Source organism: Tachypleus tridentatus, chromosome 5 (genome assembly GCF_004210375.1).
Source record: "Tachypleus tridentatus isolate NWPU-2018 chromosome 5, ASM421037v1, whole genome shotgun sequence".
In the NCBI taxonomy this organism is placed as follows: Eukaryota; Metazoa; Arthropoda; class Merostomata; order Xiphosura; family Limulidae; genus Tachypleus; species Tachypleus tridentatus.
This window is the reverse complement of record NC_134829.1, coordinates 46865436-46880577: the sequence shown is the minus strand read 5'-3', so window position 1 is coordinate 46880577 and position 15142 is coordinate 46865436. Positions and strand designations below refer to the sequence as shown.

At 35.6% G+C, this 15142-nt stretch overlaps 1 protein-coding gene across 1 annotated transcript in view; it reads left to right on the top strand.

The window, feature by feature from the left end:
- Window positions 1-15027: 15027 nt before the first annotated feature.
- LOC143250349 (protein Wnt-5b-like) overlaps window positions 15028-15142 on the top strand; it is a 63701-nt gene continuing 63586 nt past the window's right edge. Inside the window, exon 1 of the mRNA XM_076500795.1 lies at window positions 15028-15038. Coding sequence (XP_076356910.1) covers window positions 15028-15038 — 11 coding nt within the window. The remainder of the gene's footprint in view (window positions 15039-15142) is intronic.

Here is a 15142-nt window from a genome sequence, read left to right as displayed (position 1 = left end):
TGGCCGAGAGCACCGCGAGCCTCTCCCTAGTCTTACACTGCTAAATTAGGAACGACTAGCGAAGATAGTCCTCGAGTAGCTTTGCGCGAAATTCAAAAACAAACAGATTAAAGTTAAACACCATATGTACTTGTTTGTTTTCCAACTGTTGATTTATTTCATTAATTGTAAGTGTTAACTATTATTTTCTCTTTTACGTTGAACCTGGTTGAGTGAGTGTAGATTCTTGTCAGCCCTTAAATTCAGTTATGTAGATGTGTATATGTTGTTACCTTGAACCTAATGATGTAGATTATAACTGTTATTAACACTTTACCTTGAAACTAATTATGTAGATTATGGGCTAACTGTAGCCTATCTATCACAGAGAATCGAATCCCGCATTTTAGCGTTAAAATTCCGCAAAATTACTGCTGATACAAAGAGGGAAATTAACCTAAAAGTTTGTGTGTAGTCAGTATGGATTTAGTATTGCAAAACTAACTGGTTGGTTTTGGATAATTCTGATTTTCCAAGTAATTTTTATGTCAAGTAGTATATTATTTTAGCATATTGTTGAGCTTTGACGTTGTATAGTGAGTCCCCTATCGCCTTATTTTAGCATATTGTTGAGCTTTGGCGTTGTATAGTGAGTCCCCTATAGCCTTATTTTAGCATATTGTTGAGCTTTGGCGTTGTATAGTGAGTCCCCTATAGCCTTATTTTAGCATATTGTTGAGTTTGGCGTTGTATAGTGAGTCCCCTATCGCCTTATTTTAGCATATTATTGAGCTTTTGGCGTTGTATAGTGAGTCCCCTATAGCCTTATCTTAGCATATTGTTGAGCTTTGACGTTGTATAGTGAGTCCCCCATCGCCTTATTTTAGCATATTATTGAGCTTTTATGTTGTATAGTGAGTCCCCTATAGCTTTATTTTAACATATTGTTGAGCTTTTATGTTGTATAGTGAGTCCCCTATAGCCTTATTTTAGCATAATGTTGAGCTTTTATGTTGTATAGTGATTCCCCCATAGCCTTATTTTTAGCATATTGTTGAGCTTTGACGTTGTATAGTGAGTCCCCTATAGCCTTATTTTAGCATATTGTTGAGCTTTGACGTTGTATAGTGAGTCCCCTATAGCTTTATTTTAGCATATTGTTGAGTTTTGGCGTTGTATAGTGAGTCCCCTATCGCCTTATTTTAGCATATTATTGAGCTTTGGCGTTGTATAGTGAGTCCCCTATAGCCTTATTTTAGCATATTGTTGAGCTTTGGCGTTGTATAGTGAGTCCCCCATCGCCTTATTTTAGCATATTATTGAGCTTTATGTTGTATAGTGAGTCCCCTATCACCTTATTTTAGCATATTATTGAGCTTTGGCGTTGTATAGTGAGTCCCCTATCGCCTTATTTTAGCATATTATTGAGCTTTTGGCGTTGTATAGTGAGTCCCCTATAGCCTTATCTTAGCATATTGTTGAGCTTTGACGTTGTATAGTGAGTCCCCATCGCCTTATTTTAGCATATTATTGAGCTTTGGCGTTGTATAGTGAGTCCCCTATAGCTTTATTTTAACATATTGTTGAGCTTTGGCGTTGTATAGTGAGTCCCCTATAGCCTTATTTTAGCATATTGTTGAGCTTTGGCGTTGTATAGTGAGTCCCCCATCGCCTTATTTTAGCATATTATTGAGCTTTATGCGTTGTATAGTGAGTCCCCTATAGCCTTATCTTAGCATATTGTTGAGCTTTGACGTTGTATAGTGAGTCCCCTATCGCCTTATTTTAGCATATTATTGAGCTTTGGCGTTGTATAGTGAGTCCCCTATAGCTTTATTTTAACATATTGTTGAGCTTTATGTTGTATAGTGAGTCCCCTATAGCCTTATTTTAGCATATTGTTGAGCTTTATGTTGTATAGTGAGTCCCCTATCGCCTTATTTTAGCATATTATTGAGCTTTGGCGTTGTATAGTGAGTCCCCATAGCCTTATCTTAGCATATTGTTGAGCTTTGACGTTGTATAGTGAGTCCCCATAGCCTTATTTTAGCATATTATTGAGCTTTAGCGTTGTATAGTGAGTCCCCTATAGCTTTATTTTAACATATTGTTGAGCTTTGGCGTTGTATAGTGAGTCCCCTATAGCCTTATTTTAGCATATTGTTGAGCTTTGGCGTTGTATAGTGAGTCCCCTATCGCCTTATTTTAGCATATTGTTGAGCTTTGACGTTGTATAGTGAGTCCCCTATAGCTTTATTTTAACATATTGTTGAGCTTTGGCGTTGTATAGTGAGTCCCCTATAGCCTTCAAGATAGGTAAAAATAAATCGTTTTTATCCTCACGTTGTTTATTAATTTGTTTTTTTTTAAAAAACTGCAGTTCCTTCTTCAAAGCTGAATATTATGCTTGAATTAGATCATTCTATAGACTATTTAATATACTCTTCAAAACAAGAAACGCAAAAGGGATATTTTTGTTATTTTAAAGAGAAATATATGTAATAACGTTACAAGCTCAGAGTATGTGATGTTACACGTGTTAAGGCACTAATTGTCAGACCAAAATGACAATAAAAGCTGTGCACTTTGAAAACGGAGGAAACATCGGATTTTTCGCCAAAACGCATGCGTGTCCAATAAATTTGTTTGAGAGATCTGGATGTTCTGCAAGTGCAACATGTGCAAAATCCCTATAAAAGTGACGGGTTCTCGGTTTCCATAGCTCAGTGTTAAGCCACCGACACGCAATACAGTTACGCCAAAACTGACTAAAGCACAACGCCATTGGTCGCTTGGAAGCAGGCGAATCTCGATCAGATGTGTCCATAGCTGTGAATGTCCACCCAAGCACCATCACAAGGCTATGGAATCGTCACCAACAACATGGATCAACTCGTGACCGTCCACGATCTGGCAGACCTCGTGTGACCACGCCCGCACAAGATCGCAACATCCGGTTACGTCACCTTCGAGATAGGACCACCACTGCGACGTCTACTGCCTCAACCATACCAGGGCTGCGTAGGATTTTCGATCAGACCGTACGCAACCGTCGACGAGATTCTTAGGCCCCATGTGCAACCCATCATGGTGAACGTCAACGACGTTTTTCAACATGACAACGCCCGTCCTCACAAAGCCCGACTCACCACTGTCTTCTTGAGACACCACAACATCAACGTTCTTCCCTGGCCCTCCAGATCACCAGATTTAAACCCCATCGAACATCTTTGGGACGAGTTGGACCGACGTCTGCGACGGCGACAACATCAACCGCAGACTCTACTTCAGCTTGCAGCAGCTTTGCAGGCTGAGTGGACAGCCATTCTACAGGATGTGGTTCCCCATTTCATCGCTTGCATGGGCAGGAGTTGCCAAGCAGTTATTGATGCTCACGGGGGGTATACTCGTTATTGACGTTGAGTGATGTTAAACTTCACCTAGTGAGCGTGGACTGCCTTTGCAGACTTTGATGTTCAGCAGTGAATGTGCAAAGTTTCACATGTCATACAGAACTACCCGGAATAAATTTGTTAATAATTTGTCTCATATTTTGCCTTTTGCGTTTCTTTTTTTGAAGAGTATATATATATTATATTTAAAAGACAGAATTGTGTGAAGTATATTTCATTTAGCTTTTGAGTTTAACCTTAAAATTTTCGAATTGTTTTTACATGGTTTACCACCGATCGGGTCCATGTGTAGCAAGCATCTTATCCAGTAATGTTAGAGTTTTAATCTGTCATAATACTGGCCATAAAGAATTGGCAAACATGAATCCCGTGAAATAGTTCATTTACTGCGTAAAATATACACAGGTCATGAGAAGTAATCAACCAGATGAATTGCAATACTGATGGTAATTGTATTTGTTTATATGACTTCTATGTTATTAGAGATCCTGTAACAAAAAAAAAGTCATGGGCCCACAAGTAGTTAGTTTTAAATCGCAGTATTTTTTTTATTAATTCTCAGTAATATGTCTTAGTTTAGTAACTATCGCTTGGTGTTTGTTAAAACTACAATAAATATCTATTGTTGTTCAAAACTAGTCCAGTAGCTGCTACATGCAATTCTACTTTCATATTTTTATATTATAAACGCAATTTCTACAGACAATATAATTTGAATATTTTCACCAAACAAAGCATCAGATAAGCAACAAGACTGAGTGCTGGACAGAATAATGGAGAATTACCATTAATATATTGTTAAGATATTAGTTTTGAGCTCTGCACAGTGGTAAGACATTATTGTACTTCTACTATGCTTTGAAATACCATTACTGTATTTCTACTATATTTTAAGATGTTATTGTTGAACTCTTACTGTGTTTTAAGATATTCAGCTCTTACCATGTTTTAAGATATCACTGTTGAACTTTTACTGTGTTCACTATATCATTTTTGAGCTATTACTCTGTTTTAAAACATCCTTATTGAACTCCTACTGTGTTTTAAGATATTATTAAATTCTTAATGTTTTAAGATATCATTGTTGAACTATTACTGTTTTAAAATATCATTGTTGAGCTCTTACTGTGTTTTAAAATATCATTGTTGAACTATTACTGTTTTAAAATATCATTGTTGAGCTCTTACTGTGTTTTAAAATATCATTGTTGAACGCTTACTGTGTTCTAAAATATCATTGTTGAACACCTACCGTGTTTAAAAATATCATTGTTGAACGCTTATTGTGTTCTAAAATATCATTGTTGAACACCTACTGTGTTTAAAAATATCATTGTTGAACTCTTAGTGTGTTCTAAAATATCATTATTGAACTTCTAACATGTTTCAAGATATTATTGTTGAACTCTTATTGTGTTTTAAAATATCATTGTTGAGCTCTTACTGTGTTAAGATATCATTATTGAGCTGTTACTGTATTTTAAAATATCATTGTAATATTTCTACCGTGTTTTAAAATATTGTTTTTTGTCATTGTATAAATGTAACTTTCTGTCTGTGTCTGAAGCATCTTAAGTAACAACAGCCTAATGACAGCCAAACTTCGCTCTGTTGTTATCGAAGTAAGTGAAAATCAGAAACGCCCTCCATTCCCACCATTACGTTTCATCCTTTCATTGTTATTGTTCCTCCCCAACTCTATTGTAGTAAACACGTTTTTACGCCCTATAAACCCTTCTTTTATGTCTCAACATTAGCTTCCCCACCAACTTTTGTTATCTCTGTCGAGATTTTTTAGTAAAAAGAAACAACGAACACTTGTACTTTAGGAAACACACATTAAACCATTCTTACATTTTATAATAAATCCAGTTCGATACTTGACCATCCTCGTAACTCAGTATTGTACACACCCATAAACAGACACGAACTAACTTGAATTTTATTACTTACTTAATATGATAGTCGATCTGATTGGACAGTCCTGTTACTCAGATGGAAACGAACTAGCTTTGTGACTTTTATAAGAGCCAACAATCGTTTATCGAATGCACTACAGTGTGACCAATAAAAATACGCCCGTTTAAAAACAAACTGTGTTGCAAAACGTATAAAATGACATAAGTCAATCTTCAGCATGATGGCTCATAAGTAGGTTTTATACAAAATACTACTTTTATGTGAGTGGAAGTTTTCAAACGTTCGAGAATTCCAGTCCATGTGTTTTATCCTATAGATAAATGCAGCCCTAACATTAATACTTTTTTCTCAAACCTTATATAGTTAGAGCCTTCTGGTATTAAAGAACAGGAATTTGGGGTGAATTATTGCTCCCAGTGTTGTGTTGTGTTGTTGTTTTTAAACGAGCCAAACTAATTCTAATTGGTTGACTCTAAGTTCTGTATTTAAGCTGCGGGTGCGTTTTAAGAATAAAGGCGAAATCCCTGTATTCGGATAGGTCAGCTCAAGAGGTGATGATGAGTTAAAACTAGGGGTCAGATAGCTTTTACCTTTTGTGTAGTATTGCGCGAACTTCCGAAAGAAACAAACCATTTATTTAAGCTTAAAATAAGCAAGTACTATTTAGTCATATACAATTTACAGGCTATGCATATTTAAAGTTTTAAAAGGTGTGTCGTGCTATTATTGCAAACATTTGTGCTAAAGTTCAAAGAAACTCTGACCAGTGTCTTAAGCTATTGAGTGTTAAAACGAAGAAGAAGACAAAACCAGTCTCGATGCTTTGAATTAAGGACCGTGCTTTATATTTCTTTATTCACCTGTGTGCGAGTTTAAGCCTAGTTTGTATTCAATGTGGGTCCCAATGCTCAACTTTAACAACTCTTTCATGGCATCCATCTTACAACTCTATTATAACATCTGATATGAATTCTGTGGCTAAATAGGTTCATGACTTTAATGATGTTCTGTGACTTCTGATTGGCTGAACTCGTCATTGTGTTTCTGGCTTTACATATCGTTCTTAATGTTTCTTCTTAGCTTTCCAACAGGGTTCAGTTTCGAGTACACAGTCCACATCTGCAGATCCTGCTTGACAAGATCTGTGGGTTTAACTTAAATACAATTGTTAGCAGAATTGTAATAATCTGTATCTAGTTTTCATGACCTGTAGTGTCAATGAACATGCCACGTAACATCAGCACCACGTAAAGTTATAACAAACTCATTAAAGGTGTACTGAGATTTACGTGACCGTACTTCGTATGTAGCGAAGTTTTATTGAAGTGTACTTAATATTTTATTCTATGTTTGACATATTCATCTAACACGGTGTACTACGGGCTAGAGTTTTATCAGGATTTGTGTAATAATGTGTCTTATGTGCGGGAGTTCAACATGGGGTTTTGTCAGGATTTATGTATTAATGTGTCTTATGTGCGGAGTTTAACATGGAATTTTGTCAGGTTTTATGTAATAATGCGTCTTATGTACAATAATTTAAGCTATTCATCTAACACCGCTAAAGTTTTATCACGATTTACGTAACTATATTCTCAAGCTACCTTAGGAATGAAGCGGACATACCTTCTGAAGTCGATCAGGGTTACAGTTTCTCGTGTTGTGAATTACCTGTTTCCGGTCTTCGTGATTTCTCAGCATCGTGAACCTCAGGCTGTTGAGAATAGATCAGAATTTGTCAAATTTTTCATGTCTTACGTTCTGAGATTTTTTGCGAATTGAACTTTTTTTTAAATGTCTTTTAGTATTCTACGAAAGAACAAAATATGAACTGACATAATAAACACTGGAGTTTTTTATGCATGAAAAATATCATATCATATAAAGATCATTATGTTTATAAGGAAATACATTTAAGTTATGTACTTATATAGTTACTGATCAGATTTAACATGGATGATTTTTTATGAATCTCTAACTGGAAACAGACACAGTTAAGAAGCACGTGACATGCTCAGTTTATTAAATGGGATCTTTGCGTGATTGGTATTCACTAGAACTCATGACGTAAAAAAAATTCTGTAGTGTAGTCGTTCTTACTGGTTTAACTTAAACAGACGATAAAATGGTTTTTATTATAAAAATTAAATGGATACAACAACACTTTGTTTCAATAAACGACGCTTGCGTTCTGTAAGTCATGCTCTATGTATAAATATATGATTCGACTATTTGTTTTGAAAATTGCTCATTATTTCCTATAGCGGGGCATAGATCAATGATCAGAACGTTCGATCCGCAAATTCAATGATTTATTGGTTTGCGATCCATTACCATAGAAATGGGGTCTTCGTTATACTGTAAGAGCCAAGAGTTATTTCGCGCTTTTAGGTCGCACAAGTGTAAAGCTGGAGTTGGCGGAAGGTGCTTTTGATCAGTTGCCTTTGTTTTCAAAAACATATATTACTTTAAAATTAGAGGTAACTACGAGCAGCTAACCGGTGCTAAACTTTGCACGGAAATTTCAAAATAAATAATTTTCTATAGCTTTCAAAAATTACGAAAAATGTATTTCTTCTGGTTCCACTTGGAACATTTTGTTTGTTTGTTTGGAAATTTCGCACAAAGCTACTCGAGGGATATCTGTGCTAGCCGTCCCTAATTTAGCAGTGTAAGACTAGAGGGAAGGCAGCTAGTCATCACCACCCACCGCCAACTCTTGGGCTAATCTTTACTAACGAATAGTGGGATTGACTGTCACATTATACACCCCCACGGCTGGGAGAGCGAGCATGTTTAGCGCGACACGAGCGCAAACCCGCGACCCTCGGATTACGAGTCGCACGCCTTACGCGCTAGGCCATACCGGGCCACTTGAAACAAAATAATAAATTTATATATATATATATATATAAGTGTTTTATAACTTTCTGTGCAATTAATTAAATATGAACACCAATATAACTCTACCTAAGTTGTGCTCGTTTAAGATAGGAGTTTTAAAATAAGTAAATATTCATGACAAATAACGTCAGAGTTGGCGGTTGTTTGGCTTATGCTTCACCCTGGCGGCATTTTATTTTTCGTATAAACTTTTTATATAGCATATATAATGCTTGGAAAACGTGAAGAAATGTAAGAACAAGGCACATTGTTTTTGTTTTATATTTTTTTGTTTCCAACCAAACCAGTTTTGTCAGTAAACCACAATATATATGGGAAGAGTTTTCCTTGTTTGCGGATTTCATATTCAGGGGTTGTGACCTTTGAAAAAACAGAACTAAAATGATGAATTATTTTTGGTGATATTTTGTTTTTCTTTTCCATCTTGGTAGGGTTAAAATAGTCGTATTAACCTCCACGAAGTCATTTTGGTAGGGTTAAAATAGTCGTATTAACCTCCACGGAGTCATTTTTGTAGGGTTAAAATAGTCGTATTAACTTCCACGGAGTCATTTTGTTAGGGTTAAAATAGTCGTATTAACCTCCACGAAGTCACTTTGATAGGGTTAAAATAGTCGTATTAACCTCCACGGAGTCATTTTATTAGGGTTAAAATAGTCATATTAACCTCCACGGAGTCAGTTATATTCTTTCTACAGGATTATAGATATTTTCCAGAGAAAAAAAGATGAGAAATACATTGGTTTTTCATACTAGCTTTAAAATCCAGTCTGCTTTGGAGATCTTCGGTGGACTTACAGTTAATCTTAATAGTTTCTTGTCTTAGATAATGGGTCGTTTTATTATTCGCCTTATGACTATGGTTATAAGTTAGTTTAGTGTATCTTTCTTATACGGTGACTCTGATAATCTGTCACTTTACCTCAACCTGTTCTACAACTTTGATTGAGGAGATGTTTTATCACTGGTTTTCTTGGTCATATGACTTCCATAATACGCTTTACTCACTTTACTTTGTGACACTCTCACTGACGGCCCAGTAGTAAACACGAGAGCTTATAATAGTATATTTCGGATTTCAACACTCGTCATCAGCACAACACATACATACATGTGTATACCCTATGTGCGCGGACATCCTTTATTGTGAAGGTCGCGATGTGTTTAGTGACTTACATTCAAATTTTAATTAAATTACATTTAATGCTATACTAATTGTTATGACATAAATTCATAGCTAGTTATCCATATTTTAATAGTATATAAGTTTTAAATTCTTAAGTTTAGTGCTCAGTAGTATAAACTCTTGGAGTCCCCCTAGTGGATTTCCCCTAGTGTGATAAATTTTTCTCATTATTTTTTTTTAGGCATTTTCTGTTCTCTAATTTATTCACCACTCTTACAATAAATTTAATGTAAGTTACTTACTATAGAATCGTTATCGGTTCACAGAATGCATAGTTTTTATAGTATTCAATTTTGTTTGATTAAGAACTATCGAATAGAAAATCAGACCCTTCCTATAGTACCCATGTGACACATCCTCTCTTTCAGACCCTAACTATAGTACCCATGTGACACATCCTCTCTTTCAGACCCTTCCTATAGTACCCATGTGACACATCCTCTCTTTCAGACCCTTCCTATAGTACCCATGTGACACATCCTCTCTTTCAGACCCTAACTATAGTACCCATGTGACACATCCTCTCTTTCAGACCCTTCCTATAGTACCCATGTGACACATCCTCTCTTTCAGACCCTTCCTATAGTACCCATGTGACACATCCTCTTTTCAGACCCTAACTATAGTACCCATGTGACACATCTCTCTTTCAGACCCTTCCTATAGTACCCATGTGACACATCCTCTTTCAGACCCTTCCTATAGTACCTATGTGCTACATCCTCTCTTTCAGACCCTAACTATAGTACCCATGTGACACATCTCTCTTTCAGACCCTTCCTATAGTACCTATGTGACACATCCTCTCTTTTCAGACCCTAACTATAGTAACCATGTGACACATCCTCTCTTTCAGACCCTAACTATAGTACCCATGTGACACATCCTCTCTTTCAGACCCTAACTATAGTACCCATGTGACACATCCTCTCTTTCAGACCCTTCCTATAGTACCCATGTGACACATCCTCTCTTTCAGACCCTTCCTATAGTACCCATGTGACACATCCTCTCTTTCAGACCCTTCCTATAGTACCCATGTGCCACATCCTCTCTTTCAGACCCTTTCTATAGTACCCATGTGACACATCCTCTTTCAGACCCTTCCTATAGTACCCATGTGACACATCCTCTCTTTCAGACCCTAACTATAGTAACCATGTGACACATCCTCTCTTTCAGACCCTTCCTATAGTACCCATGTGACACATCCTCTCTTTCAGACCCTAACTATAGTAACCATGTGACACATCCTCTCTTTCAGACCCTTCCTATAGTACCCATGTGACACATCCTCTCTTTCAGACCCTTCCTATAGTAACCATGTGACACATCCTCTCTTTCAGACCCTTCCTATAGTACCCATGTGACACATCCTCTCTTTCAGACCCTAACTATAGTAACCATGTGACACATCCTCTCTTTCAGACCCTAACTATAGTACCCATGTGACACATCCTCTCTTTCAGACCCTTTCTATAGTACCCATGTGACACATCCTCTCTTTCAGACCCTTCCTATAGTACCCATGTGACACATCCTCTCTTTCAGACCCTTCCTATAGTACCCATGTGACACATCCTCTCTTTCAGACCCTTCCTATAGTACCCATGTGACACATCCTCTCTTTCAGGATTTCTTAATAGTTCTCTCTTACGTTTACTTCTAAATTATTTATAACCAATAGAAAGCTAAGATTTCATCTATCAAATGAGGTATTATATTACTTTGTTTTGTTTTCTGAACAGAGAATTGTCAAATCAAATTTCTTAGTAGGACCCGGCACGGCCAGGTGGATAAGGTACTCGACTCGTAATCCGAGGGTCACGGGTTCGAATCCCCGTCACACCAAACATGTTTACCCTTTAAGCCGTGGGGGCGTTATAATGTGTAGAATTTCTAAACAAACAAACTTTTTAGTACAAGCTTCATTTCAATGGGAAACATTGATCAGCTTGGTTGAATTTGTAACGGTTCTTGTAGCATCGTTAGAAAGCCAGAACAATTGTGATCCTTATGTCTGATTTTACATGTTGTTATTCTATGTTATTTGGTACATTGCTTAATTAAATACACGTTATTTAGTACATTACTAACGTATGTATAATAAAGTAGGGTTAAGTGTCATTGATAGTAGATAGGAAAAACCGGAGGTTCAGGTAACTACTTTATTGCTGGGTTTTACGTTTATTGTTTTTTTTTTATTTTTATAAACGTAACTAAATTATAAAGTAGGGATTTTTTATGTTAATTAATGTTAGATTAGATAAACTAAATATAAATATTATTACAATAAAAATGCTTCACAAGACACGCACGCGAGCAGCACTGAGTAATGTAGTTCGTGAGCTCCACGTTTCACAAGTGATTGAAAATTTATAATGATGTGAATAGTAGTTGAAAGCGGAGAGGCAAAATTTCTGGTCACCTCTGGTTGTTTTTCAGGCCCCAACATCTTTTTGAGGATTTAAATTTGAGGAACTGAATTAGACACAGTTCAAAGGACAATAAAAATAAATTTGAAGTATAAATAGATGTAATAGTGTTGTAAGTTTAAAGCTACTTAGAACAAATTAAAGGAGTTTCAGGTTGTAATTTCAAGTCATTCTATAAAGAAAAAAAGTAGAAGTATTTCGATTTTTTTTGGTGGTTACGAGGTTGGTCAAACTTACCAACTTTGTATTGTGTTATGGTTGAGAAAATAGCAGATAAAATATAAAGTTTTAGAGAAACAAACATTTAAAACGTACTTAAGAGGCTTTAGAGGGTACGCAAATAAAATTTAAAATTTTTGAGGTGTAGAAAACTATTTTCAATGTTCACATGAAAGTCACTTTGAATTTCGGTAGTCAGGAAAATACTCGATATATTCGCGGACAAATCTTTTTTTTTTTTTTTTTTTTACTTTATTACAATACCTCACCATAAACCTGATTCTTTTGTATGTAAAAGATTTATAATGTTTACTGTAAGTTAGTCAAATTTTGTGAAGGTCTAGATAATATATTGAAAGTTATTTCTATCAAAAATATAAATACTTCAAACGAGTTCAAAAGTTTCTAATGAATTCGACTTTGACTTTGATTATAGGTTGTTTTACCGTCATTTTTTCTTATCTCATAACTTTGGTTATGGGCCACTTTACCATCGCTTTTCGTTAACCTGCGACTTTGTTTATGGGGCGTTTTATTGTAACTCACGAAACATTTATCTATATTATAATAATTATTGTGACCTTTATATTCTTTAGCTACTGCTACAGCACCGAAGTCTACAATCACATTAAATATGAGTTGTTGTTTTTTACATTCCAATGCGCTAAGTATTACTAGCGGTCACGAGCCTTTCTATTGACTCATATTGCAACTATTTCTTTCATATAAAGAGTTCCTTCAAATTTACACTGAATATGATTGTAAATAATAGAGACTTTACTCATCTAAGGTCATTGAAGATCTCAGAAAACGAAATGCATTTTCTTTTTATAATGGGGCGACATAATGAAAATATTTTACGTATCTATATGACATGTCTTGGTGGTTAGGGCGCTCGACTCATAATCTGCGGATCGCGAATTCGAATCCTCTCAACAAACATTCTTGCCCTTTTTGCCTCGAGGGCGTAATAACGTAAAGGTGAATACCACTTTTTGTTATAAAAGAGTAGCTCAAGAGCTGGCGGTGTAGACTAGATGCATTCTCTCAAGTTTATCACTATTAAATTAGGGACGGTTAACACAGATAAGCCTTGAGTAGCTTCGTTCGAAATTTCCAGAAACAAAGAAAGTTTTAATATTCACGGCTTCTTGAGCCAACATATTTAATATTTATTATGAACATACACTCACAAAGTATTAAGAATGTAACAATTGGCTTTATTAATTTTAGCTAAGTGTATCACAGAAGACAAAAAAAAAGACATTACGTTAAGAGACTAAAATGACCGGTCGTGTCACGAGAGATTAAAATGCGAATGCAATTTCAGTGGTTGCACGTATGCGCAGATTACTAATATATGTTCTTGTTATAATCTCATTTCTGTACTTGTTGTTTAAACAACAGTGCTGTTTGTTACTTGTCTTGAACCGACTTCTGAGCTTTGTGTTCTACACGCCACAATGTTAACTTCTTGTCTCGACCGAATTCTTCGTTTTTAATATGCAGTGTACTTCATGTAACACACACTTAATTTTTTTCAATCACATTAACTCTGTACATTACAGCATTAACTTCACATGTGAACAGGAAGAAAGCAATCAAATATCATTTCTTAACCTCAAAATTACAAGAACCGACACACAATTTAAAACAGGAATCCACCGAAAAATCACCCATACTGGACACATACTGAGTCCTTGGGACTCAGCATATGAAACAAAACAAAAACTCAACATACTAAGTAACCAAATAAACATAGCCATAAAACTATGCTCCCCAGATAAAATTAACGATGAAGTAGACAAAATAAAACAATACTTCATCAACATCAATAAGTTTCCTCCACAAACCGTAGAAAACATTATACGCACACACCTAGACAGAAAGCAAAATCAACTAACAAAAGTAAATATATCTCACGAATCAAAAAATCACGAAACCATATACTGCTGCATACCATATATTCCTGACATCAGCAAACAAATAACCAACATTTGGCAAAAACTAATAACAAAATATGACATTCCAGTTAATACCAAATTTATTCAAAAACCAGGCACAAAACTGAGGTCTATACTATGTAAAAACTACACTGACAAACACCATACCAACATTATTTATAAAATACAATGTGATAACTGCCACGACTTCTATATTGGAGAAACAAGTAGAAAAATGGAAACCAGATTCAAAGAACATAAAAAGTCACCTTCACACGTTTTCGAACACTGCAAGTCAAATAAACACAACATAACCATAGAAAACACTCAAATACTAAATAAAGAAACAAACATAAACAAACGCAAAATTAAAGAAACCTTACTTATACAACAACTTAAACCCAAAATAAACCGATATAAAGGAACACCTTTATACCTATATTAAAAATAATAAAATAAATAAAATTATATATTCAAACATCTAATACCGCCCTCTACATTCCGACACTCAGTTACACAACCCCTTTCAAACATGTGGTCAGCTTCCGGTCAGTGACGTCTTTCTTTCTTTATGAACCTGACGATGACCGAAGAAGGTCGAAACGTTGTTCGCTCCTCTACGTAAAATATTTTCTCAACCCAAACGAGCCGTTTTTATGTATATGTGTACTTCATGTTCTACACGCCACAATGTTAACTTCTTGTCTCGAACGAATTCTTCGTTTTCTATATGCAATGTACTTTATGTCCCACACACCACAATGTTTTTAAGTTCTTGCCATAAACCGATTTCTGTCTTTCATGTTCTACACGTCACAACGTTACCTTTTTCGTCCTAAACCGAATTCTGTACTTCGTGTCTGCACGCCACAGCGTAATCTTTCTCGCTTGAACCGTATCTGTATTTTAAGTTCATTTCGCTACAGGACACTGCTATTATCATCCTGCTTTTTAATATTATTATTTACTTTACCTCAACTGTGATGAGTAATAGTTTCCAACGTAAAATATTTTTAATAAACTCAGTAATGGGGTGGAGGTAAATAAATAACCTTCAGAAGTAATGATACCTTAATTTTGAAATGTTCCATAAAGAAACAAACAAGAAACGTAAAGATTGTTTCAGAAGGAAGTCTTAAGCGA